At 60.7% G+C, this 24,173-nt stretch overlaps 1 protein-coding gene across 1 annotated transcript in view; it reads right to left on the bottom strand.

The window, feature by feature from the left end:
• The window catches only part of FAM20C (FAM20C golgi associated secretory pathway kinase), a 40,230-nt gene extending 17,939 nt beyond the window's left edge, over positions 1 to 22,291 (bottom strand). Inside the window, exons 1-3 of the mRNA XM_006173219.3 lie at positions 21,638 to 22,291; positions 19,701 to 19,879; positions 15,202 to 15,280 (exon numbers count right to left, since the gene is read on the bottom strand). Of these exons, the coding sequence (XP_006173281.3) occupies positions 15,202 to 15,280; positions 19,701 to 19,879; positions 21,638 to 22,254 (875 nt within the window). The 5' untranslated portion in view covers positions 22,255 to 22,291. The remainder of the gene's footprint in view (positions 1 to 15,201; positions 15,281 to 19,700; positions 19,880 to 21,637) is intronic.
• Between the last annotated feature and the right edge of the window lie 1,882 nt (positions 22,292 to 24,173).

Here is a 24,173-nt window from a genome sequence, read left to right as displayed (position 1 = left end):
AAGTGGACCCTTCACAGGCTGTGTGAGGACAGCCGGGACACACGTCTGCAGGGGTCACAGCCACTCAGCAGAAACCAGAGTGTTTGCGGACTGCTGGCCGGGGCACCCTGCTCACGCACACTGACCCACATGACGGCCCCACACTCCAGGAGGCAGGCCGCGTTACTCGGCCCGGGTCACCTGGCTGGTAAGGCGCAAGGCTGGGTGAGGCACACTGACCAGACAGCCTGGCCGGCATCCGCCCCTCACCACCTCCCAGGATGGACCCTCCTTGTTCCAAGTGTAGGGGGCCAGGAGGCATGTGCGGGTGTCCTGCAACTGCATGACAAAAGGCCCCACACGACAGTCTATCCTTCCACAGTTCTGGCGACCAGAGTCCAAAATCAAGGCGTGGGCGGGTCACACTCCCTCCAGGGGTTCCGGGGGTGCTCCTGGCCTCTTCCAGCTTCCTCGGTCCCCAACACTGCCTCTGTCACCACATCCATCCTCTGGTTTCTCTTTGTCCAAACCAAGGACACATGTGATTGCATTTCAGGCTCACCCGGGAGTCCACGGGACCGCCTCATCCCGAGGGCCTGACTGTCACATCCACAGAGACCCTTGTCCTAGTAAGGTGACCTGACATCCTGGGGTCAGGCACCACTGAGGGGACGAGGCTCTGGCTACCATCCAGGGCCAGCTTCGGGCAACACACACAGCCATCTCCCCACTCTCGGAAAGGCCCTGTGGAGCCTGACTCACCGAGAGCGGGCAAGGAGACAGCCATTAGCCTGCTCCCAGGGTGACCCTCCAGCAGCCACACAGCAGCAGGCGGCCGCCCTGACCCTCCACCACTCACATGGCAGCAGGCGGCCGCCCTGCCACTAAGGAGACAGACTGAGCTGTTTGATATCAGGGTTTTGGCTGGCAGACCTTCTGGAAACGATGAGGGGGGGGGGGTCTGGCAGTTACTTCAGTGAGACCTTGCAGTCGGTATCTCCTGCTAATTTGGGCACCAACGTCCTGGCTCCTGCGGGTGTGGGGATTTGTTGCTAAACACGCCTGTCTTGTTCAGAACCTCTGGCCCCTGTGTGTCCACCCCGTAGCCCTTGAGACGGATCCGAACCAGTGAGCTCTTGAGCCTTGCTGCCCGAGTGCACGTGGCCAAGCCCACCCGTTCCTCACACCTGCTGAGCGTGTGCATCAGGGACCTTGACAGGGAGGACACGCAGCCAGCTGAGCAGCAGCAGATTCCCGGGAGGGGAGCCGCACCCCGTGGACTTAGCAGAGGACGACCTCACCTGCCAGTCCCTGAAAAGCCGGCCTCCTCTGCACGGATTTGGGGGTGACGAAGGTTACAGACCTCCTAATCTGACATGCAGGGGTGTCCTCGGTTGGGACTCTCCCGGTGGACCGGCCACGCACCAGCCAATGCGGGCCTGGTGGAGAGGGCACGGGGTGCAGTGGAGCCGGCCCAGCTGTGATCCACCATCAGCGAGACACAGGCAGAGAGCCACGTCCCAGGAGCCGAGCCGGGCCGGGCCAGGGCCCCCACGTCTGCAGGGGCTGCTCCGTGCGGCTGGACGCTGCCACATGTTGTCCCACAGGCCTGAGCCAGCCCGGCGTAGCCGCACGGTGGGCCAAGGTGGCCAGCCGACCTAAGAAAAGCTTGGTCTGGCAGTGGCTGCCCATCCCTGCTGCTTCTCCTTGGGACTCGCCCGTGGTTTGCACCAGCTCCGAGGAGGCCTCTGCCCTCCACGGAGAGGGTGGCTGCAGCCCCCGTGGAAGCCCTCCCTCCAAGGTGCTGGCCCCTCAGCTGCACAAGACCCGGGAGCGGGTGCCACAGGCCCAGCTGGCCGCCCCCCGGCTGAGCCACGACGCCAGCCCTTGGGTGGCACTGACTCTGGGGGTGCCGACCCAGCAGAGGGGCCTGGGCCCCCACAGAGCTGACCCCGCCAGAGAGCCTGGGCACCATGCAGGCCACAGAGGTCTGCAGGGACCTGCTTCCTGAGCTCCGCCACGGAGCCCTCCTCTCCAGAACTGATGGGGCAGGGGGTACCATGCCAGGATTCGGCCGAGGATGGTGGTCTCCCACCCGTTTTCTTTTGGGAGGACTTCTCTGGGGGCCACGGACTCATAATGACCACACCCAAAGATGGGTTCTTGGCATCTGTTACCCAGGCACAGATCTGCCCCTCCCGCCGGCCACGCCGCCCGCAGCCAGAGCGTCGGAACCAGCAGGTGGTCTGCTGCCGTTCTCGTGACCATGAGGAGCCCTCACCCTCCAAGGCCCCTCCCGCTCACGGGTCTCCAGGAGACCCTGGCAACTGCTCTTCAAAGTGGGACGCAGGAGAAAAGTCACTTCTATAGTGGGGTAGGAAAATTAAGTCAGGTGAGACTCAAACCACTTCCGGTCAATTTAATGAAAACCAATTTAAAAACAATTCAAAATCCGTAATTATAAAGAAAGCCTGAAGTCATTTTCATTTAAAATTAATTGCAATGACTTAGACTTGACTTCAAGAGCAAAAGGCAGAAGAGAGTTCCTTGAAAGTTTATGTTTTAAATCCCGTTCTGTGAGCTCACTGGTGTCTGTGGACGTGCCCGGGAAATGGACTGGAGGGGAGTGAACACCCTGGCCCTGAACGCAGGTGCACCTCCTTCTGTACCGAAGCCCTGTGGCTCAGCACCTTGCCTGAGGTGCTGACAAGAGGGCCTGAGTCTACCCAATGGTGGGTTGAACATTTAGCACCAAGGCTGCTGCTGTGACGTCTTTCCTCCAGTAGGAAAAACAAACCAAATCCAGCGCTTGGGGGCCAATTCCAGCTCATTTTCCAGGCTTGTCTAAGGAGATCTGAGATCTGCAAGTTTCCCTTTGGGGTGTAAAACACAACCAGATGGTCAAGCGCTCCCAGGAGGCTCCCCACCTGTTTCCTACCCAGCACGAGGGAATGAAAACCCGACTTTTCTTCCCTTTCCACTGCTGCCCCTTTCAGGACAGTGGAGCGCGGCCCCGACACCAGCAGGCCCCGCAGACCCCCACTGCCTGAGAAAAACACAAAGATACTCTCGACGTCTTGGTGCAGGAGAATGTTTTCGGAAAAAATGACTTGCTTGCTTTGGTTCTGAACAAGGGGGATAATCTTTTCCAGAAGCTCCATTTGTCACAGGCGGCCAGGGCGGGCGTCCACGGGGCTGGGGGCCTGGGAGACGCTCAGACCCACCCTCTGTTACTGAGTTTCCCATCTGTTCAGTTCCCTGCCAGGCTCTCTGCAATGGTTACAGAACTGTCGATAGCTTCCTTTTTCTTTTACTTTGTTAAGCAAAGGGATTCCCAGCTGCCAAGTAGGAGCAGGAGAGGACGGCTGACCTCTGTGTTTGGCCTGAGTCACGCAGCTCTGGCTGACGGTAAATCAGTGGGGTTTGGGGGGGCCAGAGCAACCCCTGCACCCTGGCCATTCTGGCTCATGGAGAGGAGCAGCCCCATGTGATGGCCATGCCAGGCCACACGGAGCCACGGCAGAGCCAGGCCAGCGCTGACCCCTCTGGGCAGCAGGCAGTGACTCCCTCCTGAGCCTCTGGGTACTGTGAACGTGTGAAGAGGATGACCACTTCGGGACTGCCCTGGGGATTAACTGAGACCCCTCCCAACATGTCCACCTGAGCAGGCGCCCACGGGCATTGGGGGTGGCACTGCTGTGCTGGCCTCAAGGCTCGAATGGCCAGGGCCCAGGGACCCTCGGATTCCCTGAGTGGGCAGAGCTGGACCAGCATTTCTTGGGGGCTTGGAGAGCTCAGCTGGTCAGGGGGCAACGTGGGGTGTGGGGATACCTGGACCCTGGGAGTGAAGCAGGGATCAGTGAGGGAAAGACCCTTCCCAAAGGCCCAGTATCCTGCTCCTCAGGCAACAGACCCCTGCATCTCAGGTGAGCCCCTCTGTCCTCAAGGGCTTCTGCCTTCTCCTCTCATCGGGACAGTTACTCTTGGCGCAGGTGGGCAGCTGTCCCGCAGTGGTGCTACTGGGAAGGGGCCAAGGTGGCCACAGGCCGGGCAGGCCAAGCTGGGGTCCTGGCTGCTCTGCTCAGAGGCCCCCTGAGCTGCCAGCCTCGTCCTGCCACTGACAAACTCAGGAGGTGCTCTCAAAAGCCTGTCATGGGTGTTACTTAGTTGTTTTTCAATTAACAAAGTCCATTGCTTTCTGACTGAAAAAATAGTTCATGAAATGGGGACAAGCTAAGTTCCCTACCGCTGGGGGCCTGTAAGGTGAATGACCATGTGAGACGTCCCAGTGGCTCGGGGCGGGCTCCGCAGAGGCACCAGGAACGCTGACTGGCCTGGGCACAGTCGTCGGAGAGCCCCGCGCACACTCAGACCCTCGCGGGTCACCCGCAGGCCCCGTCCAGGCCCCTTCCACCCCCCCATCACAGGGCCTGGGTGGCCCCCGGAGGCCCCTCAGTCCTGGGGCACCCGTCCCTGCAGCTCTGCGCGTTTCCTGTTCACCCTCGCGCACAGCCACCTGGACGGCCCTCAAAGACCCTGCTCCTTCAAGCAGGGCCACGTGTGGACACAGCTGCTGCTTCGAGCCACGCACCACCCCCGGTGGGCTAAGTCTTCCAACGCTGCTGGGTCGGTGGTTCACTCGCGCATTTTCTCACTCCTTCAAAACTACTTGCTGAGCACCTACGACAACGTTGAGGGAAATTACGAGCCGGTGGCTGCACCCTGGAGCTCATGGTCCGGTGGGAGGGCAGGCAGCCATTAAACCCCAACCCCCCGTCACTGCAACTGGATGTCATGTGCGCTCTCACACCCAGGGGCCGTGCCGGCCCAGCTCCCAGCATCCAGCATGGTGAAGGTCGGACCAGACACGACCACCATGCTCGTGTCATCACCAGTGAACCCCTCTCCGGAATCGTCGCCTTTGGTGCCCACCTGCAGTCCCTGGGCTCTGACGCTTGATGCCCCCAGGGTCTCGGCTGTGCACCGAACCCCCCATTCACACCCGGACCTCAGGAAGCAAGGGAATGGAGGAGTGACCGGCCCCACACCGAGGCTGAGCCTTGGGCGTGGACTCAGGTCATGCACATGGAGCTGGGACAGGACACACGTTCCCAGACCCCCGCCACCCTCTTTAGGGATGCAGTTTGGAGCCCGAGGCTCCCTTCAGGTCCACCAGGCCCTGTGCCGACTGGGGACATTAGACGGGTCTTGTAACAGTGTCGAAGGGCCACACCCAGGGCTCGTGGACAAACCGCAGGGCACTGGGCAGTCCTGCATGTGGGGCTGAGGGGCCCTCCCGGGGCGAGAGCAGGAAGAGGACTCTGGGTCTCATGACTGGCTGGGGTGCTGAGACCAGGCAGGGCGTGAAGAGAGGCAGAAAGGCCAGCTGCACTGTCTGCACTTAAATCCCACAGCGGCTCAGGGAGAAAACAGCCAAGTGGGCTGCCCGGCAGTGCCCCTGGTGTGCCCTGTGTTACAGGTGAGGGCACCGAGGCCCAGGGGAGTCCAGGAGCCCAGGCAGCAGATGCCTCTCTGCAAACCCCAACCCCAACCCTCACCCTCACCCTCACCCTATCTGCAAAGGAGGCAGCTCCGCATTCACAGCCCAGCCCCTGCTGTACAGGATCCATGCGGCTCATCGCACGGGCATCAAAGAAGATTAAAACTAGGAGAGACACTGTCTAACTCACAGGTAAACTAGGAGAGACACTGTCTAACTCACAGGTAAACTAGGAGAGACACTGTCTAACTCACAGGTAAACTGGTCCCGGAGAGCAGCACCCAGTGAGGGTCGTGGACGACAGAACTGCTCTTTACACGTTAATCTGGGAGAGGCAATTACCACGCAAGGCTGCGGCAGCAATCATGCTGCAATGCAGACGTGGCCAGTCTCCCCCTCTGCCAGCCAGGGGAGCGCCGCATTCCATCAGAGCCTCCGTAAATCCTCCCCTCGTAAAAGCGATGACTAGAAACAGCATGCAAGTCTCACACTTTGATAACAAGGCATGGGACCCCTGGCCCACCAACAAGGTGGCTGTGTGGGGACCACAGAGACCCCACTGTAGCCTCTCTGCCGGCCAGGCCTGGAGGGAGGAGCTGGGGAGGAGGCATCAGGGAAGAGCCAGCCCCGCCAGTAGCCTCCCGGCATTGGACTGCTGTCCCAGAGACAAACAATCCCTTGGAGTCAAGTCCATTATGACTCCCTCCCTGTGACAGCCCTGGAGCCCACGTGGTCACAGAAAGTGGACTTCCCTGTGCCAGTGCCCATGATAGCCAGACGGGGCCCTGGTGTGGAGGGGGCCCCAGCGAGGGGCAGGGCCTGCTTGGGGCCACCACGTCGCTAACCTGGAGGAAATGCCAACACCAGGAGGACACTGGAGAGGATGCCTGGCTGAGCTCAACTCCCCCAGATACTTGTTGCTGGGAGGCCGTGGCAGGGCCCAGGGGCAGGTGGGTCCATGAGGCCACGAGGGCCCAAGGCTCCCACTCAACTGGGGGCCCCTGCCCCATGGCCCCGAGCGCGCACTCTGCAGACGCACCCTCCCTCCAGCACCTCCTCCTCTCGGGCCGGTACTGCTCCCTGGGGGCAGTGCCTCAGAGCACAGAGGCTCAGGTGTCTGTGTCTGGAAGGACTGCCTCGGCCTGCAAATACTTCTGCAGCTGCCTGTTGTGTGCACCTCAGCCACAAGGAATTCCTGGGCCTGGAAACAGCTGTTTGGGGACGGTTTCCCTGGGAGACGCAGACATGCACGCAAGCGCGCGCCCTGTTCTTTGCAAAGGTAACCCGGGTACTTAGAGCCTCTGCACGTGCAGTGCCCCCGGGGGGAGCAGGCAGTGTGGCACCTCCCCAGGAGAGACCCCATCCCCGTGCAGCGGGCCCAGGGGCCCTGACAGCCGCGGCTCTGCCTGAGGGAGAGCCCGATGGGCCTGGGACCCGATGACCACTCTCTGCTCGCGTTTAAGCCTTGCTGAGCCCCAGTCTCCTCTCCCTGAAAGAACCTCCTGACGTGTCAGCCCCGGGGTCTCTGGCTCCGCTGCTGGCTGGAGCGGAAGCTGCAAACTCCTAACAGACTTGAGGAGGTGAGGGAGCAGCTCTCACTGGGGTCGAGAACCACGGCCCGGCATGTGAGCTCGGGGAGACCAGGCTGCTGCACGGACGAGAAGTACGAGGCGGGTGTCCGTGCAGGGCCGGCCCCAGCCCAGGACGTGCAGATGCAGGCCCCCCAGGGCCACATGGTGGGGCTGCCAGACCAAGGAGCCCAGAGCAGGACAACGGTGGGGAGTGAGGGCCCGAGGGCCAAACATGGGGCGCAGGCCTGGCCTGGGCCTCAGCGACAAGGGCGCTCACAGCCTGCGGCCTGTGCAGACTGTATGCGCGGCTGACCCAGACGTTGGCACCGAGCCAGGGCCCAGACCCTGCTGGGGAACATGCTTCTGGGCACGGACACCCTGGACAGCCGCTCCACAGGGGTCGAAGCTGAACCCGAGACCAGGCCCGTACTCCGGCTGCGGCCCTGCCCTCCGGACGAGTCCTGCAAAAATTCCTGAATGCTGAGAGCAGTTCATTAAAATATCCTCAAATAGGAAACAAGTCCACCAATGGGGTTTTCACACAATGGAATGTGACTCGGCCGGGAGAACATGAGCCATGGCGGGTGGTGAGGGCATGGCGGGGACCCCTCGCTAGGAACAAGAGGGCAGTCAGCGCTGCGGGAGCTGCGGGGGAGAGGGGCCTGGGGGCTCCGTGGGTCTGTTCCTGACCTGGTGCCAGTGACCTGGTGACCTGGGGCCCTGCGTGTGCTCCGTGGTGAGCACTGCTTACCATCCTTGCACACTTTCATAGAAATGGCCCAACTTAACAGAAATGTAAATTTTAAGACGGTGGAATGTGGGGAATTCAAGTGTTGGTAAAACTAAAATTTTACTGGATTTTAGCAACACTGATATATTTGCTGTTGCTCTAACCGACCCCTCCTCATCCGACACACAGAGGAGGGGGCCCCAAGGCGGGCGAGGAGGGTGGTGGAGATGAAGGCTCTTTCCCACTGTCTTCACTCAGGCCTGGGAAGAGGCGCAGGTGGACACGGAATGGAGTCTAACCCGGACGTTGGGAGGGGCTGAGCTGCCTTCCCCCAAGAGGTATGTTGGAGTCCCAGCCCCCAGACCCATGACTGTGGCCTTACTTGGAAAGAGGGCCTTGGCAGATGTGAGCAGTTAAGAAGAGATCACAGTGGACAGGGTGGCCCTGGGTCCGGTGACTGGTGTCCCTACAAGAAGAGGGGACTTTGGACACAGACACACAGGAAGGCCAGGTGACGACACGGAAACTGTAGAGACGTGGCCACAGGTCACGGAGCTGCGGGGATCGCCGGCCGTGCCCCGAAGCTGAGCCAGCGGGAAGTGCCCTTCAGGGGTGTCGGGGCGGCAGCCCTGCGACACCCTGGTTTCGGGCTCTGGCCTCCGGAGCTGAGAGGGAAGAGCTTCCGGGTATTGCCGGCTGCCCAGGCTGTGGCACGCCACTGCAGCAGCCCAGACTCTCATGCAGGGTGGACATGCAGGTGTAGAATACAACAGCGGTTATAAAGTGGGGAACCCAGAAACTAACCCACCTTTTAGTGACATCAAAGGTGGTGGTGGCCCTGCAGGGTGGCCACCTGCTTTAAGATCTGAGTGGGGACAGTGTGGTGGTCACTCCAGCCCCACCTCCTCCTGGCTGGTGACTGTGGGTGCCCTTGGGCACGTCCCCTGACACTCTGAGCTTTGGTCTCCTTGACCGCGACAAGGTCTATGGGGTGACAGTGGCCTCCCTCCTGCCGGTGCCCGCCCAGGTCCGTGAGGCCCGTGTGCCTGGCCTACTCTGCACTCACGACCTCAGCCTGTCTGCCTCCAGGCTGGGAAGGGTGCCTTCCTGGGGGCACCTTCCTCAGTGCCCCAGCTCCTAGGCCTGGGAAGACGAGCGCTCATTAGCCAGACTTGAAATGACCCATTTCAGACTCGCTAAGCCTGGCTCCTGGAGTTTTCCCCTTTTTCTTGGTTTTCAAGCACGTGGATCGTGGATCACGGCGTGCCAGGGACCACACCTGTCAGTCCTGGTGTCCTCTTGCCCTCGTGGCTGTTTTTCCCCTCGAAGCTACCACAGGGCGGGTCCTTTTCCACTCCTCACTGCCTCTGAATACATCTTAGATCCCAAACCACACACAGGCACAGAGGATGTCACAGCCCTGGTTTCCAGAGGCTCAGGAGGCTGAGACGGGACTGGCGGGGGAGTGCACGGCGCCTGCTGGCCTGTGACCCGGGTGGAAGCGCAGCTGCAGCTCTGTTTCCAGCCTGCGATCAGCTGTTGGGCCCTAAATAGCCGCAGTTCCAGCGCACCAACTGGTTGTCCTGCCAACATTTGCAAGAGACTGAAACCAGCACACCGGACGATCAAAGAGCAAGGACTGACTCTGGGGAGGGAACTACAGGCGGCTCCCTGGAGCACCACTGGCTCTGAAAACCCACTGCCTTCCGATGCTGGAGACACGAGGGGCCCTCAGCCTCCTGTGATCCAGCCTCATGCAGAGTAAGGAAACCAAGGCCCAGAGAGGGGCGGGAGGGTTGCAAGGTCACACAGCCAGGATGCCCCTCCATGGCTGCCCCTCCTCCCACTCCAGACCGCATGTGCACCCTCTGCCTGGATGCCCCAAGGCCACTGGCACCCAGGCCGTTAAGCCTTCACGCCCTCAACCCCACTACTGTGCCCAGGGGACCACTGTGCCTGAGATCTGCTTCCCCCAAGTTTCTCTAGAACCCACGCTCGTCCCCCATCCTCACACCTCCTTGGCTGCAGCTGCCAGCATCTCTCAGCAGACCCCTGGTGAGCCCTCCTGCTCTCCCCACCCCAAACCTGCACAGCCCCCATCCCTGCGCAGCACGGCTGACTGGCCTCCTGGAAAAAGTCCAAAAGACCCAGACGCCTGCCCTCCAGAGACCAGCCTCTGCCCCCTCTAGCTGCCTCCTCACCCCTCACGTTCTGTCCTCAAACCCAGGACTGTCCCACAGCTTCTGGTGATGATGGACACGTCCAACATGGCACCACGAGCCACGTGCAGCCACTGACACCCGAGGTGTGGCTGGTGAGACCGAGAGACTGAGCGGTAACTTCACCTCATTTAAATTAACCTCAGCATAAACAGCCATGTGATGTGGTCCTCTGCACAGCAGAGGGTACTGAGCGGAGTGGCCTCTCGCCTGCGGAAGCTGCCCGGTCCCAGAATGTGCTGCCTCCTCCAGGCTGGTCCCCCGGCCTGGGGACTTCACACGCATGCTCAGGCCTCAGCTGGAGGTCACGTCTGAGAAAGCTTCCGGCCGCCTCGAGTGCTCACAGGCTGGTCACACTGGACTGAGGGTGCTGTCTCACACGGGCATCCTGGCTTGTTCTGCAGAATCCATGGAGGACCAGGCCCTGCGCCCCCGGGGCTGCGTGGCAGAGCACGCACACTGCTCTCTGTCCCGCCCTCAGTGGCAGGACTGCTGGGGCTGAGTCATGCCTGTACCCCCGCCTGGCACACGGCCAGGCCTGGCTCGGTGCTGACGGGAGGCTGACGCATATTTCTGCTGGGAGGTGGTCATGGCCAGCGTCACGGGCGCCGGGAAGCTTCCTCTCCAAGAAGCAGGTTGAAATTTGTTGCCAAGAGCCTGTACGCTCTGGTGTGTCTGCCCAGCCCCACCTGCCTTGCCAACCACCAGCAACTCTCAGCTTCCTCTTATAAACTTGGTGCCCTGTCCCCTAGACCAATCCACTGGAGTTTAGACCTACAAAGCCCTCGTCGACAGATGGGCAAACCGAGTCCCAGGGAGGGAAGGGATTTACTGGAGATCAAACAAGGATGGCCACTCCAGGCCTGCTGGCCCTGCGGACACCCCGGTGCTTCCAAACTTCAGCTACACACATCACCTGCACCCCTATGACCCAGCACACACATTTCTCAATATTAAAAACAGACCTGGAGTTCAAAATTTGTAGATACTGACAGGCATATGCAGAACAGATAAACAAGACTATACCGTACAGCACAGGGAAATAAATACAAGATCTTGTGGTGGCTCACAGCGAAAACAAATGTGACAATGAATACATGTATGTTCACGTATACCTGAAAAACCGCGCTCTACACTGGGATTTGACACAACATTGTAAAATGACTATAATTCAATAAAAAAAAAAAGTAAACAAAATTAAGAACTACACCAAAAGCACAAGCTACAAAATAATATTCAGGTCCAACATCCTCAAAATGAAAACTTGGGTTTCAGAGGACACCACATATGTGGTAACGGTCTTGTATCCAAAATACATAAAGAACGCTTATAACTTATGAGCAAAAAGACAACCAACTAAGCACTAACACAAGATCTGAACAGACATTTCTCCAAAGAAGGACATGAAGAGATACCTGACATCATGAGTCGGCAGAGAACTGCGTCAGGAGCACAGGGAGACACCGTCTCACACCCGCTGGACGGCTAGGACCAAAGAGACCGAGAACAACGAGCACCGACCAGCACGCGGAGGCTGCGGGGGGACCACGACAGCCTGTAGCCACAGCTCCCCAAACAGCTGTGTTCAGTTATCACTCGACCCAGCAATTCCACTCACAGGCCCACACGCAAGAGAAATGGAAACACGTGACCACACAGAACCCTGTGCGTAAGTGTTCACGCATCCAGAAGGTGGAAAGAGCCCAGACGCCTAGGAACAGATGAAAGCATAAATAACCCGTGGTCCATCCATACCATGGAGTAGCAACTGGCAGTAAGAAGGAGTGCCACAGTGTGGATGGACCACGCACACACGGTGCTCAGTGAGAGGCGCTGGAGAGTGTACGACTCTATTTACGTGAAATTCTGGGATTGGCAAGTCCACAGAGCCAGAGTAGACCAGTGGCTGTCCAGGCTGGGAGGAGGGCGAGGCGGGAGTCCTGGGGGTGAGGGCAACACCGCACAAGGGCTCTTTGTGGGCTGATGAATAGGCTCTAAAATTGTGGTGCTGGGTGCACGACTCCGTGGACACACTGAAAGGTACTCAACTGCAGACATTAAGCGGCTGAACCAACTATAACGTGAATTACATCCTGATAAAGCTGTTGAAAAACCTTACTTACTTTAACCCTAAAGCAAGAGTACCGAAGAAGTCAGGGCTAAGGTGCTAGCTGCATTTTCCACTGCTTGTCAAAAACATATGCCCATCAAACTTCCAGTGGTCTCACGTAAACTACACGTTGCAGCGCCCCCGAGGGCAATGCCTCCCATGCCATCACTGCTCCCTCTAGGTGGAGACTTCGGTGAAAAAATGCCACCACCGAAGTAACTCAGAATATTCAACTTGCAAAGCTATGACGAGCTCGTAGAAGAAAGTTCTCCTTAAAGAGAACTGTTAATCATGGATTTTAATTTCTTTAATGCTGTGGTCACAAACCACAGCTGTTTTGATGTTTAGACCACAGCCATGGGGGGCAGGAACACGTGGACAAGCCCTGTCCCCTGGGGTCTGCTGGCAAGCAGACCACAGTGGATGCCTGACTCAGGGCCTGGTCAGCACAGGAGGGACGCGGGTGCTGAGACATGCTTGGACTAGACCAGGAGGAGTACCGGGAGTGCCGGCCGGAGGCACGAGGTCAGCCGTCTGTAAAGCCTGCCTGTGCCCACCCTGCCCAGCCAGGGTCCTCTGCCCAGGACACGCCCTGCGCAGGGGAAGGAGGCAGCTGCTGTCGGGCGGGCAGGCTGTGAGCACGTCGTTTCCTTTTCTGGCCTCAGTCTCCCAACCCAGCCCACTGGTCACAAGCCTACCCCAGGCCGTCCACCCTGCTCAGCCTTCAGACAGGAGCCCGATGTCCTTCCCACTGCAGACAGGCCACCAGCGGAGAGCTCATGGGAGAAGGGGGCCAACGTGGGCTTCCCAAGGGGCCCCTGGAGTCCGGCTGCCTCAAGCTGCCAGACCATAGGCGGGTGACCTCCGGACTCAGTTCCTCCTGTGACCACGGTGGTGACGGCCACACCGTGGCAGGGAGATTGGGCACCTTGGCTCGGGGCTCTGCAGGTTTGGGTTCAACCTCGGGCAGTCCACACTACTCGCCACGCGCTGGTTCCCGCACCCGGAAGCGGCAGAATCATGATGGTGGGGGTGCCTCTAACTCCCAGGAGTTCCATGACTAGACAGCACAGCGTGAACCCTCAGCATGGCACGTGGCCCAGGGCACTGGTGGTCGAGGCGCCTGCATACACAGTAAGACACCATAGACGTTCTTACAGACCGCAGCTGGATCAGCAACTCTTCCAAGGTGAGAGTGACCTCGACGGAGAGGCCAGAAGGGCGTGGAGCCCAGAACAGAAGCCTCCAAATGCACCAGCCTGAGTCCCCGTGGCTCAAACCCCAACTCAGGGCATCTGCAGAGGGTCCTGCCTGCACCACTGGGGCCAGGGACCTCACCCCGTGGCTCCGGGTGCATCTGGACACGTCCTGCTGGACTCCGGAGGACACACCACCCAGATGAGGAGCCTGTGTGCCAAAGTGAGGCTAGAGGGGTGGCAAGGACCGTGCTATTGTCCAATTCCACACCTGCCAGGGAGGGGCCAGGCCCACCTGTCACCTGGCCGCCAACAAGCACCCGCGGCCGACCCCGCCTGGCGCAACCTCCTCCCCGCATGGCTCCACACACACCACCTGACATCAAGGGGCCAGGAAGTAGCTCCTCTACTCAAGCCCCAGACTGAGAAGGCGCAAAAGAGCCCAGGGTGACCGGAAAGTTCCAGAGGAGCCCCCACCCCTCCAGAATGTTCCCCAAGGAGCCCACGCGGGGCCTGGGTCTCACCTGGCCCAAATCAACCCTCCTGAGAGGAGCTGTGAACCAGGCTGGCTGTCCTCCCTGGTCACAGTACTAAGCAGGCAGCTCCAGTGTCCAGCGTCTTCCCGAGACAGCCCAGCTCACTATGGACGCTCATCAGGGAGACGTGAACTCCCTCCACACAGATGCGGGGAGGGAGGCCTGTGCTCACGGACCCCAACACAGACACTGGCCTCAGTGCTTGGCTGTTTCCCACCTCCCCAGCAGCCCCCAGCTCTGCCCTCCCGGTCTCCTTGGTCCCTGTGGACAGTCCCCTCTGGCCTCTGCGCACAGTGCTCTCAGCCCCACTGCGCCAGGCAGCTCTGGATCAGCGCAGGTCAAGCGGCCTTGGGGCAGCCGGGCAGGGCCACGGTCCCCTGTGGAGTCCCTGCAGGACATCTGTCCGGAGGAGCGGGAGCAAAAGGCCCTGAAACTGAGGCGCAGCACAAAAGCACGCTCTCAAGTTCAGCAGCAAACTAGCTCTCACGCCTGGTTTGACCTGCAAAGCATCTGAAATGCTTCTGAATTAGTTACCATCATTTTCAAAATTTAAAGATTAGGTAGAAAAAAATTCTGTATCTCGAAACTATCTATCTTGAGAGTCAGACATCAGGGCAGATGAACAGGATCTGGCGAATGAATAGACAGCTGCCCCCAGGTGGGTCCGTGCCCCGCAGCTTTGACAGTCCACACCCAGCCCAGCAGCCTCACGTGACTCAAGTGGCCTCACCGACACCGGGGGTGCAACCCAGGCTTCACACACGGTGAGCCCTCCCACCAGGGCAAAACCGGCCTTGTGTGAAACTAGCCAGCGACGGGAAGCCGCCTCGGCCCTCGTGGGACAGCCGAGCCCCAGGCCCAGCAGGGTGGACTCACGGACCTCAGCAGCTGGCTGTGCGTTTCCAGGGTGGTCTGTCTTCCAGACGTCCCTGCTCCTCCACCCCCAGAGCCCCCCGATGCCGCTGGGCCTTTAATATTGACTTTGGTAGCACAGTTTCTATTCTATCTAGGACAGGGCAAGCTGCGGTCAGAGGTCGTAGCAGCCAAGCGGCTGGTTTTAGGGACAAAGCCTCACTGGCTGGGAGGGCAGGGCTGAGTAGCTGAGACACAGACCACTTGGCTGGCAAGACCGAAAGCAGCCACCCTTTGGTGTCCGTGTTCAGGCTCTTGCTTGAAACCCTGTCCTTGCTGAGGGGAGACTGGGGAGGAGGGGGTGAGGGTGCAGGACCCTGTGTCACCCACTTTGTCCCCTTGGTTCACCCCAAAACCTCTGAAAGACTGCATTTTCCACCAGAAACTCAGTGCCCAAGAGCCCCCAGCACCAGCCCCTCGCCCCCAACCCAGCCGACCCAGCACTTACTTCATGGGTTTGAACAGCGCTTGTCCGTAGTTCTGGAACGTCATGACGAGCTTCAGCTGTGTGCCCCCCGACTTCATGGCTGCAACGGGAGGGAGATAAGGGTCACCTCTGCCCTCACAGCAGGCCTGGGGCCGAGCACAGCCAGCCCCCCATGACCCCACAACCCTGCCTGAGCCCCACAGCCTGCCCGGGAAGTCTGGGGTGTCCTGCAATGATGCTAATACACCCCCCTGACATTCAGGTGCTGGGGCTGAAGGCAGAACCTCTGACCATCTGACCCACAGACAAAGGGACTGGCTTCTGGAAGTGATGGCTGGGTGCACACAGCTGCCAGCTCCTCCAGACACACCCAGTGCACACAGACCCTGCACATCTGTGCGTGCTCACACACACACACTTGCATGTACACACACACCTGCTCGTCCAGTCTAAGTGTCTGAGGTTCTAGGGAAAGTCTGGCAGAGTTGGTATGAAGAGACCCTGAGGACCCCTTGGCTGGAAACACCTCCCCATCAGAGGGGCCTTCTGGGAGCTCCACACGGACATCAAGGAGACACATTGGAGGGGACACACTGGAGGGGACACACTGCAGGGTCTGGTGCATGGCAGCCCCGAGGTGGGCATCTCTGCCCGGCTCCCTGTGACTGGGGTCCCTGTAAGGCACCTTCACCCTCCCTGACCTCAGTCCCCCTTCTGTTGAAAGGGGCTCAGCTTCCCTGCCTGGCCTCCTCCTCGGGGCTGTGGTTGGGGTCGAGACTGACTTGTCAGAGCCTGGCTATGAGGGGGTGAGAGGGACACCACCTCCTGGGGCCACTCTCACGACCACATGGGGGTCCCGCCAGCAAAGCATCTGGAACACTGTCAGGCTCGTTCAAATCGACCTCGAGGTTGACTCCTCGAATGTTCCCGTGGCCTCAGGGCTCTGTGAGCGCCAAGGCCAGGCCCTCCTCCAGGTCCCCATCCTGGCCACCCGCCCCATGGCTGCCAGGACAGCCTGGCTCCATCTGCAGGCCCTTGACCTGGAGTCTGGAGATGCGGCTGAGGTCCGGTGTGACCCAGGTCTATGGGTGAAGCGCTCAGAGCCTGTGCCCTCCTCAGGAAAACAAATTCCACTTCACTCCAAAACACCTGAAACAACCTAAAAATGCCTGACCCGGGAAGGTGAAGGAGGCGGGGCTGTCCACGTGACCGAACACTCAGTAGCCTCTCAGCGGTACTGAAGAGCTTGTAACGACACAGCAGTTCTGTCGCTAAGCTGAGCCGTGGAGCCACCACCCTCACGCCCTCAAGCGCCTTCTTCAGAGTGGAAGGTGCGGACGCGCAGACAGAGCTGAGGCCCAGGGGTCGCCTCCCAGGGCTGGGGCTGCTGGCTTTGATTTCCTTCCCCTTGTCTGTGCCTCCTAAATTCCCACAATGATCATTTACTACTTTTCTAATCAGATGAAAACAGAAGCGATCATTCAAAGCACTAGTGGTCTGATTAAGCCCCAATTCACTGTCCCCAATTCTATTTAATAACTGGGGTCACTGGATTTGATTATTCCCTCCTGGGCCAACTGGGACAGCATGTCAGCTCTTTCCATGGCTTATAATTCTATTATTTTGTTGTTGTTGTTGGGGGAGGTAATTGGGTTTAGCTTTTAAATGGGGGTACTGGGGATTGAACCCAACCTCATGCGTGCTTAGCACGCGCTCTACCACTGAGCTATACCTTCCCCCCAATAATCCTGTTTTTTAAAATAACAAAGTATTATGCAAATCTGGTCAGTTTAATCATCCTTGCTCTGGAAGCAAGTCCCACCTGCACCCCTGTGTCCAATCAGCTCCTCCCACGGAGCAAATAAATGATAAGAAACCAAAGGGCATCAGAACCTCAGCGTGACTGAGGACTCCAGAAACGCAGGGTCTCGCCCACCCCAGCACTGTCCTCTTACTGGGGAACTGGTGCTGTCCCACCAGCCCATCGGTCACTCTGCCAAGCTGGGGCCAAATGCTGAGAGACGTCTGGAATTCTGCTCTAAAATCGCGTAGAGTCTCCTGAAAAGCTGCCGTATGTCACGGCCGAAGGCAGAGTTCAGGGGAGCAGCGGCAGATGCCGCCCGAGCCTCTTTGAAGACAGCTAACAGCTGAGAGGAAGCAGCCAGGAGCCCACCTGTCAATAAATCTCCACTGGCCGCACGAGCTTCGTGAGTGGAGCAAGGACCTAACGGAATCGCTCTGCAGAAAAGTGCCGGAACACTACAGGACGCTTCTCATCAGACCTCTTCCAGACTCACGTTCCAAGCTTGAAGTGACCGCTGAGGCCACATGGAGAGCCGAGCCAGGGCAGGGATGTGCTGACCGTGCGCCTGGAAGCCCACTTCCCTGTTTGCAGGAAGGGACTGGAAGGTGGGCTTGAGTTCCACCTCCCCTGTCACCAGCTCGAAAGGACGGAGCCGCTGAACCCGGAACCCCAAGGCAGGCTCCAGGCTCTTGCAAAGGGGCCGCATCCAAGACTCCCACGGGGCCTCTGAGGGCTGCGCCCCTCTCCCTGAGCAGGCAGCTCCTGTTCAGGGGCCCGAGACTCCAAACCTGCCCAGTGGCTCTGCTAAGCCAAGGGCGCAGCGGGCACAGTCTTGGCAGCTGGGTTTCCAACCGCGGAGTTGGGGGAGCACCCCTCCCTCAAGGCCTGCATCCCCAGGCGCCCCAGCCCTCTTCCACCCGCCCACTGGAAGACGAGGCCTGCATCCCCGGGGCACACCTGCTGCCCGGCCCAGCCAGCCCTCTCCTGCCCACCCCCTGGGAAACCGGGCCTGCATCCCCGGAGGCTCCACTGGGCTCCAGGTGGAGGGTGTCCTGCCTCCTGAGGAAGATGGCCCTTCTCCCAGGTGTTGACCCACCAGGTGCACCTCCAGGCCTAGGCAGCAGGGCGTGGGGCTGAGTGTCCGGCTCTGGCCTGTGCAGCACGGCTGAGAGGCTGCCTGCTCCCTCAAGGGTGCGGTGAGCCCGGCCAGCCTGTGGGATCCTCATAGCCCACCCTCTCCCCGAGACCCTGCATTTGCACTCGAGGGGGTGTGGAAGCCACAGCACCAGCTCTGGTTGATGCCATATGGGCCCGGGGACATCCTGGACTAAGACGAGAGTGCCTGAGCCCTTGACAGACAGGAATGAGGCGGGCAGCAGCCTCGGGTGTTCTCTAAGCCTCACCTTAACAGGCTATTTCCCTCCCACCAGGAAAGCCTTTGTCCCATTTGAGACCCGGGCCCTCGAGGCAGAGGTCATCTCCCCGCTGGTCATTCCTGACTATCTTTACCTCAGTGTGTGCTCCCTGTCCTGTCCTCCTGGGACTCTCAGAACCCCTAACTCCCAACACCCAGAAAGGGGCCTGAGATGCAGGAGGTGCTTGAGAGGGCTTGTGAATGGACAGCGGATGGTCATTGCCCTGGACGTCTTTGTAACGGCCTCGTCTGTGCTCGGAACAAGGGGACACCCCAGCTGTGGCATCTACCAGACAATTCCCAGCGTCCACACAGACGGCTTCCCAGCTTGGCCTCCGCGAGGGGCAGGAGGAGGGCTGGGTGGGGCCGGGGTGGGAGGCGCTCAGACTCTGCCTGGGCAGCAGCAAGGAGGGGAGACACTGCCCTGCGCCACCAGTCCCTCTCAGAGGGGGAGCAGCCATGTGACGGGAGAAGATGGGTGCACCAGGCAGAGACACCCAGTACAGCTTCCAAAGAGCTCTGGAAAACCCAGGTGCCTGCCCTCAGGCCACGCCCGGCTCCCCAGCGTCAGTGAAGGGACAGAACCCAGTCAGCAGAGCCCCCTGAGCAGCAGGACTACCCAGATGCCAGGAGAACAGTGCCTGGAGCTGCCTGCCCCAGCACCCATGCTCCAGGGCCACCCTCCACCCTCCACGGCTCCCAGGACCATTCCCCCACTGGTCACTAATGAGGACCTTCACAAAAAACCACCTACAGGCCCGAGACAACGGCACCAGACCTCCTCGCTCAGAAACCAGGGCTGACACGTTTTCCTGAAATCAGTAACTGGCTGCCCTTTTTGGTCTAATTCAGCAGATCCCAAAGCACTCAGAGACCTCACCTCCAACACCCTGGGCAGAGCCGAGCCCCAGTCACCCCCATCCACGTGGGATCTCGGGAGTGCCTCGCAAGCACTGAGGCAGGGCTGCCCCAACTACTAGAAGCCTCGGGGCTCTCCGCGGGGTCTCCTGGCTGTGTTGGGACCAGCTCCAGCCACCAGGGGTGCCCTTCCTCCCCCGAGAGGGGTCCTGTGTGCCCCCCAGCCCAGTAGAACAACAAGGCGGGCTGGGCCGCGTCCCTCCCTCCTTCACTCATCCTGCAACAGCAGAAGGCAGCCCCCCATGGGCTGCTAATCGCACGGAAGGCCTTCAGGCGCCCTCGCCTGGAAGGCTGTCGGGATAAGGGGCCCAGGAGGCGATGTTCCAGCACAGAGAGCCAGCCAAGCCACCCTGGCCCCGTGGGAGGCCTGGGGAGGGCACCTACCGACACTGGTGATCTTCTGGGTGCCGAGGTCACGCAGCAGGGCATCCACCGCAGGGTTGTGTCTGGAGTACAGCTCGTAGCGGTTGATGCCGATGTGGAACTTGAGCCAGTTGGGGTAGGAGTCCACGGCCGCCTCCCCCGTAGGCAGGAATTCTTCATCCTCAGGACCTTCGTGTGGCCTGCAGAAGTGAAGTGGCCCAGGGTCAGCAGGGTCTGAGGAACGGGGGAGCTGGTGCTGAGCAAGATTTTCACTTTGGAGCCAAACAAAAGCAGATTTATTCAAAGGTGCCTCGACTCAAACAGGACCTGCAGCATCCGCACTTTCCCTGTGGCTGCTGTTCTGCCAACTAATAACAGACCTGAAGGCAGGTAATTTTCACTTAGTCTCGGGAGACGCCACAGACAGCTATAACTAAAGCAGACCAACGCAGACCGTCAGGGCTAGGTCTGCCATGTCTGTCCTGGGGTCACCAAAACAAGCATGATGTCAGCCTGGGGCTCGAGGGGCTGCCGGCTTCCTGGGGGCAGAAGAGCCGTGTTTGGCAGAAGCCTCACTGGGCACCCAGCTTCGGTTCCAACGACCAGGGTAGGAATGATGCAAGAGGCTAAATCTGATTTTAATGAAGTGGCTTTGGGTGGGGAGACAGGAAAGTGGTGCTCACTCCAGCCAAGGCCCAAATTGAGGACCTCCTGCCCACGTGGCCTGGCCTTGTCCAGAGGGAGCCCAGGGACCAGTCTGAGGGAGGACAGACCCTGTTTGCTGTTGGGATGGAGCAAAAAGTGAATTATCTTAGTTCTAATTTACATGCAAGTGAGGCCGTCCGGCCCCACGACTTGCCGCACAGCGGACACTAGAAGCCGCCCTCGGTCTCCATCACTGACCACCGGCTCTGGGCTCTGTCTCTTCTACAAAGAGGCCCAGATCTGGGCTGCTGCTCTGCCTCTCAAGTTTCTGAGTATTACCTCGAACCTGGCCAGCCAACAAAGCTCACACCTTGATGTGTTTAGAGGGAAAACACCAGGCCGGTCCAACTGCAGAGGAGAAAGGGTTTTAGGGGAGGTTTTGGAAACCTAGCCTTTCCCCTCTGTTGCTTGGGTAACCTTTTGCAGGTACTTATTTATTCTGGCCTTGCTGCTAGTTAACATTTCACCACCCTGGACTGTAGCATCTGCTTATTTTGATCTGTGTGGCAGAGGAGGACCTTGGGGGTAGGCGTTTAAACAGAAACAGTTTAAAAAGATACTCCCGGGAGAGGCTACTCGCTGTATAGGAAGCTGTCCCCCCCCCCCCAAAAGCTGGCGCTGTCTGCACCCTGGCTGGGAGAACCCCTCGGCTATGCGTCACTGGGCCAGCACGCCCCTCTGCTAATTTTGTTCTCAGTGACTGGTTTACAAGGCTCATTTGGCCTCCCCAGGCTTTTCTGACGCATCTACCAGAGCCATGTCACCAAAGCCAGAAGCTTCCCAAGGAAAGGCTGGGGCAGCCTGTCACTCACTACCCCCAGCTCTTTCATTCACAGCCTGACTCCTTCTGTGAGCCAGTAACCAGGGCCTGGCAGGCCAGCACTGCTTTCCTGTAAATGCAGAACTGGCCCTTTCTGCTCCCGCCATGCCAGGCCTGCCTTCCAGGCCAGTGGCCACAGGGAGCAGCTCCCACACCACCCAGCAGCCCTTCTTGGGGAGGCAGGCATTCTGGAAACAAAGGCAGTGCCTGAGCCGGCATGCTGCCTGCCCCACAAACCTCCCTTCCCTGGGGCCTCTGCTGCAGGGTCCACGCCCTCCTGGGGTCCCGGGGCCTCTTCACACGGTGTCTGGGACGTGCAAGGGCCCTTTCTGGGAAGGGGCCTGAGTTGATCTTGGCTCTCAAAAGGCGCGCGGCTGCCTTGGGGGCCGTCCTGCCAGCAACCACACCAGCCAGCAGACCCTGCCTCACTCACCAGTCAGGGTTCTCTGCCGCCGCCGCCGCCGCCCTGGGGTTGAATCTGATGTCACTGTTCACATTGAAGAGGACGTCGTCCTCCGTTAGTGGCGGAACGGCAACCTGGTACAGGGGGTGTTGGAACAGCCTGGCCAGGAGGGAGCCGTCCCCGCTCGGGCCAGGGGACGCCTCCGGCCGATGTGGGCCAGGGTCTCGGAGCAGTGGCCGGTGAGCAGGGTCTTGGGGTGGCGGGACACCGGGATCCTGCCCCTGCAAGGCGCCCTCAGCCTGTTCAGCCACGGGTGGCAGCTTCTCAAGCGAGTGGGACGTAAGATTGGAGGAAGGGTCGGAGCTGAAGTCCTGCAGGATGCGCAGCGTGTGCTTGTTGGGCCAGCCCGAGTCGCCAGCGGCTGACGCTGCGGCCAGGGGCTCCCCGGGGCGGCCGCGCGCCTGGGCCCAGCCCGGTGCCGCCTCCTCGGCTGCGGGATGCGCGCACGAGCAGCCAGGCTCCCCCGAGGGCTGAGCGGCGCGCCGCTCCAGCTTGGGCAGCAGGTCCAGCACGATGTGCAGCGCGCAGGCCACCAGGAACGCCATCAGGATGAGCACGCGGAACCTGCGCACCAGGATCATCTTCATGGCCCCGCCAGCGAAAGACGCCCCGGGGGGCTCCGGGCTCCCCGCGAGCGCGCTCCGCCCGTGCCCCTCTAGTCTTGGCTTGGCACGAACGCGGTGCCGCGGCGCGGGTCAAGGTCCATCTGGTGTCGTCCAGCTACCAGCCTCGGGGCTGCCCCCAGGCCTGCACCACGCATAGGGCGCCCACCGCCAAAGCGCCTGCTAGCTCGGCCATCTCAAGGTCCGTTCCCCCTCGCCTCCCTGGGGCGGCCGCACCCTCAGCGACCCGGGCCCAGAAGCCCTCGTCTGCAGAGCTGGGGGTGTAGCTGGGGAAGGCCCCGCGCACGTAGCAGCGGGCTCGGGTCTCCCAGGCCGCGGCCGAGCTCATCAGGCACACGGGGGCCAGACGCTGCGGCCCATCACGGCCAAGGCGTGGCGGCCTGGGGGGGGGGTGGCGACCGCGCGGCGCAATCCGATCCCAGGCTCGGCGCAATCCGATCCGAGGCTGGGCGCAGTCCGCTTCGCGGCTCCAAGCGAGGCTCCGGGCCGGCCGCGCGAAGGGGCGGCTCCTTCGGGCAGGGTTTCGCTCTCTCTCGCTGGCGGGGACCTGGAGGGGAACGAGGGCGCAGGGCCGCACAGACTGAGAAGGGGGTAGGAAGGCGGGGCGCGCACGGAGCTGTCGACCACGTCCCCGGGCAGGTGCAGCGGCCGTCCGGGGAGCGCAGCACCCGCACGGCCGAGCCTCTCGGCGCCCCGCGCCCCGGGCGGCCAGATATCCGAGCGCCGCGGAGCCGCCCCCCGCGTCAGCGCCCGCAGATTGGCGGAGCCGCAGCCCCGCGAGTCCGGGCCTACTCGGCTCCTTCTCTTTTCTCCTCCCCTCGGCCGCGCCCCACCAAGCCTCTGCAGCTCCGGGTCCGCTAAAGAGAGGGCGCCTTCTCACCGTGGCCTGCCGAGAGAAGGCAGAGAGGAAGGCGGAGGGCTCAGACCCGCGCGCCCGGCTCGTGCAGCGCGAAAGGAGCGCTGCGGCGCTGCGGGCTCTGCCGAGGCGGGCTCCTCCGAGGCGGGCTCCCGGGCCAGGCCGCTGTGCCCAGGACCTCCGCCCGCCCGGGGCCGGCCGCCGCCAGCTGCGGCCTGTCGGCTCCTTCTCGATGAGCCGAAGGCCAGAACCCAGGCCAAGTCCCTCCCTGGAGCCGCTGGGCGTCTGCGCCGCCAGATGAGCTCCCCGCCAGGCGGTGACCTTGTGCCCCCCGCCCCCGCCTCGGGCGGGTCCTCGCGGGCCGGGCAGCCGGTGAGGGAGAGGACGACGGGGCGTCGCGGCCACCGCGGCTGGAGTTGAGGATCGGAGCGCCGAGTTTGGCCCAAACCCGGAGGGGACGCTGGAACCTTAGCAAGGCTCCTGCACGCTGAAGCCCCACCCTACCTCGAGGGGACCACGCCTGCGCCTTAACTCTGGAGGCGTTGCTGGGATTCGCTTGGCACCGAAAAGTGCTTGTGTGTGGGAGGCGGCACCTCCCTCACTTTGGGAGGGCCGTGTGTGTGTGTGTGTGTGTGTGTGTGTGTGTGTGTCTGTGCACTGGCCTCCCTAGATGTGTAAAATTGGCCACCCACACCCAGGGGCGCAGTACTTCTGGGCCCATACAATTTCTGGAACCCCAGCTCCCAATAGAGAATATTCGTGTAAATTTCAGACTAAAGTCCTAGTTGGGAAAGTAAGTGAGCCTGGCCGAGGAGGACATCACACTCACCGCCAAGAGGACAGGCTTTCTGACCCCTGCCCTCTGGGCACCGCAAGTTCCCGAAGCAGGTAGCTGAAGCCTCCCTAGCAGGACTGAGGAGGGCAGTCTCTGGCGGGGGCCATTGGGTGGGACCCCAGCTCTTCCAGTGACTCACTGTACTGCCCTCTCGGGACCACCTTTTTCTCTTGCATGAATTCGGGGTCCATT

This window comes from Camelus ferus, chromosome 18 (genome assembly GCF_009834535.1).
Source record: "Camelus ferus isolate YT-003-E chromosome 18, BCGSAC_Cfer_1.0, whole genome shotgun sequence".
Lineage (NCBI taxonomy): Eukaryota > Metazoa > Chordata > Mammalia > Artiodactyla > Camelidae > Camelus > Camelus ferus.
Note: the sequence above shows the minus strand (reverse complement) of the source record. Positions and strands in the feature narration are given on the sequence as shown.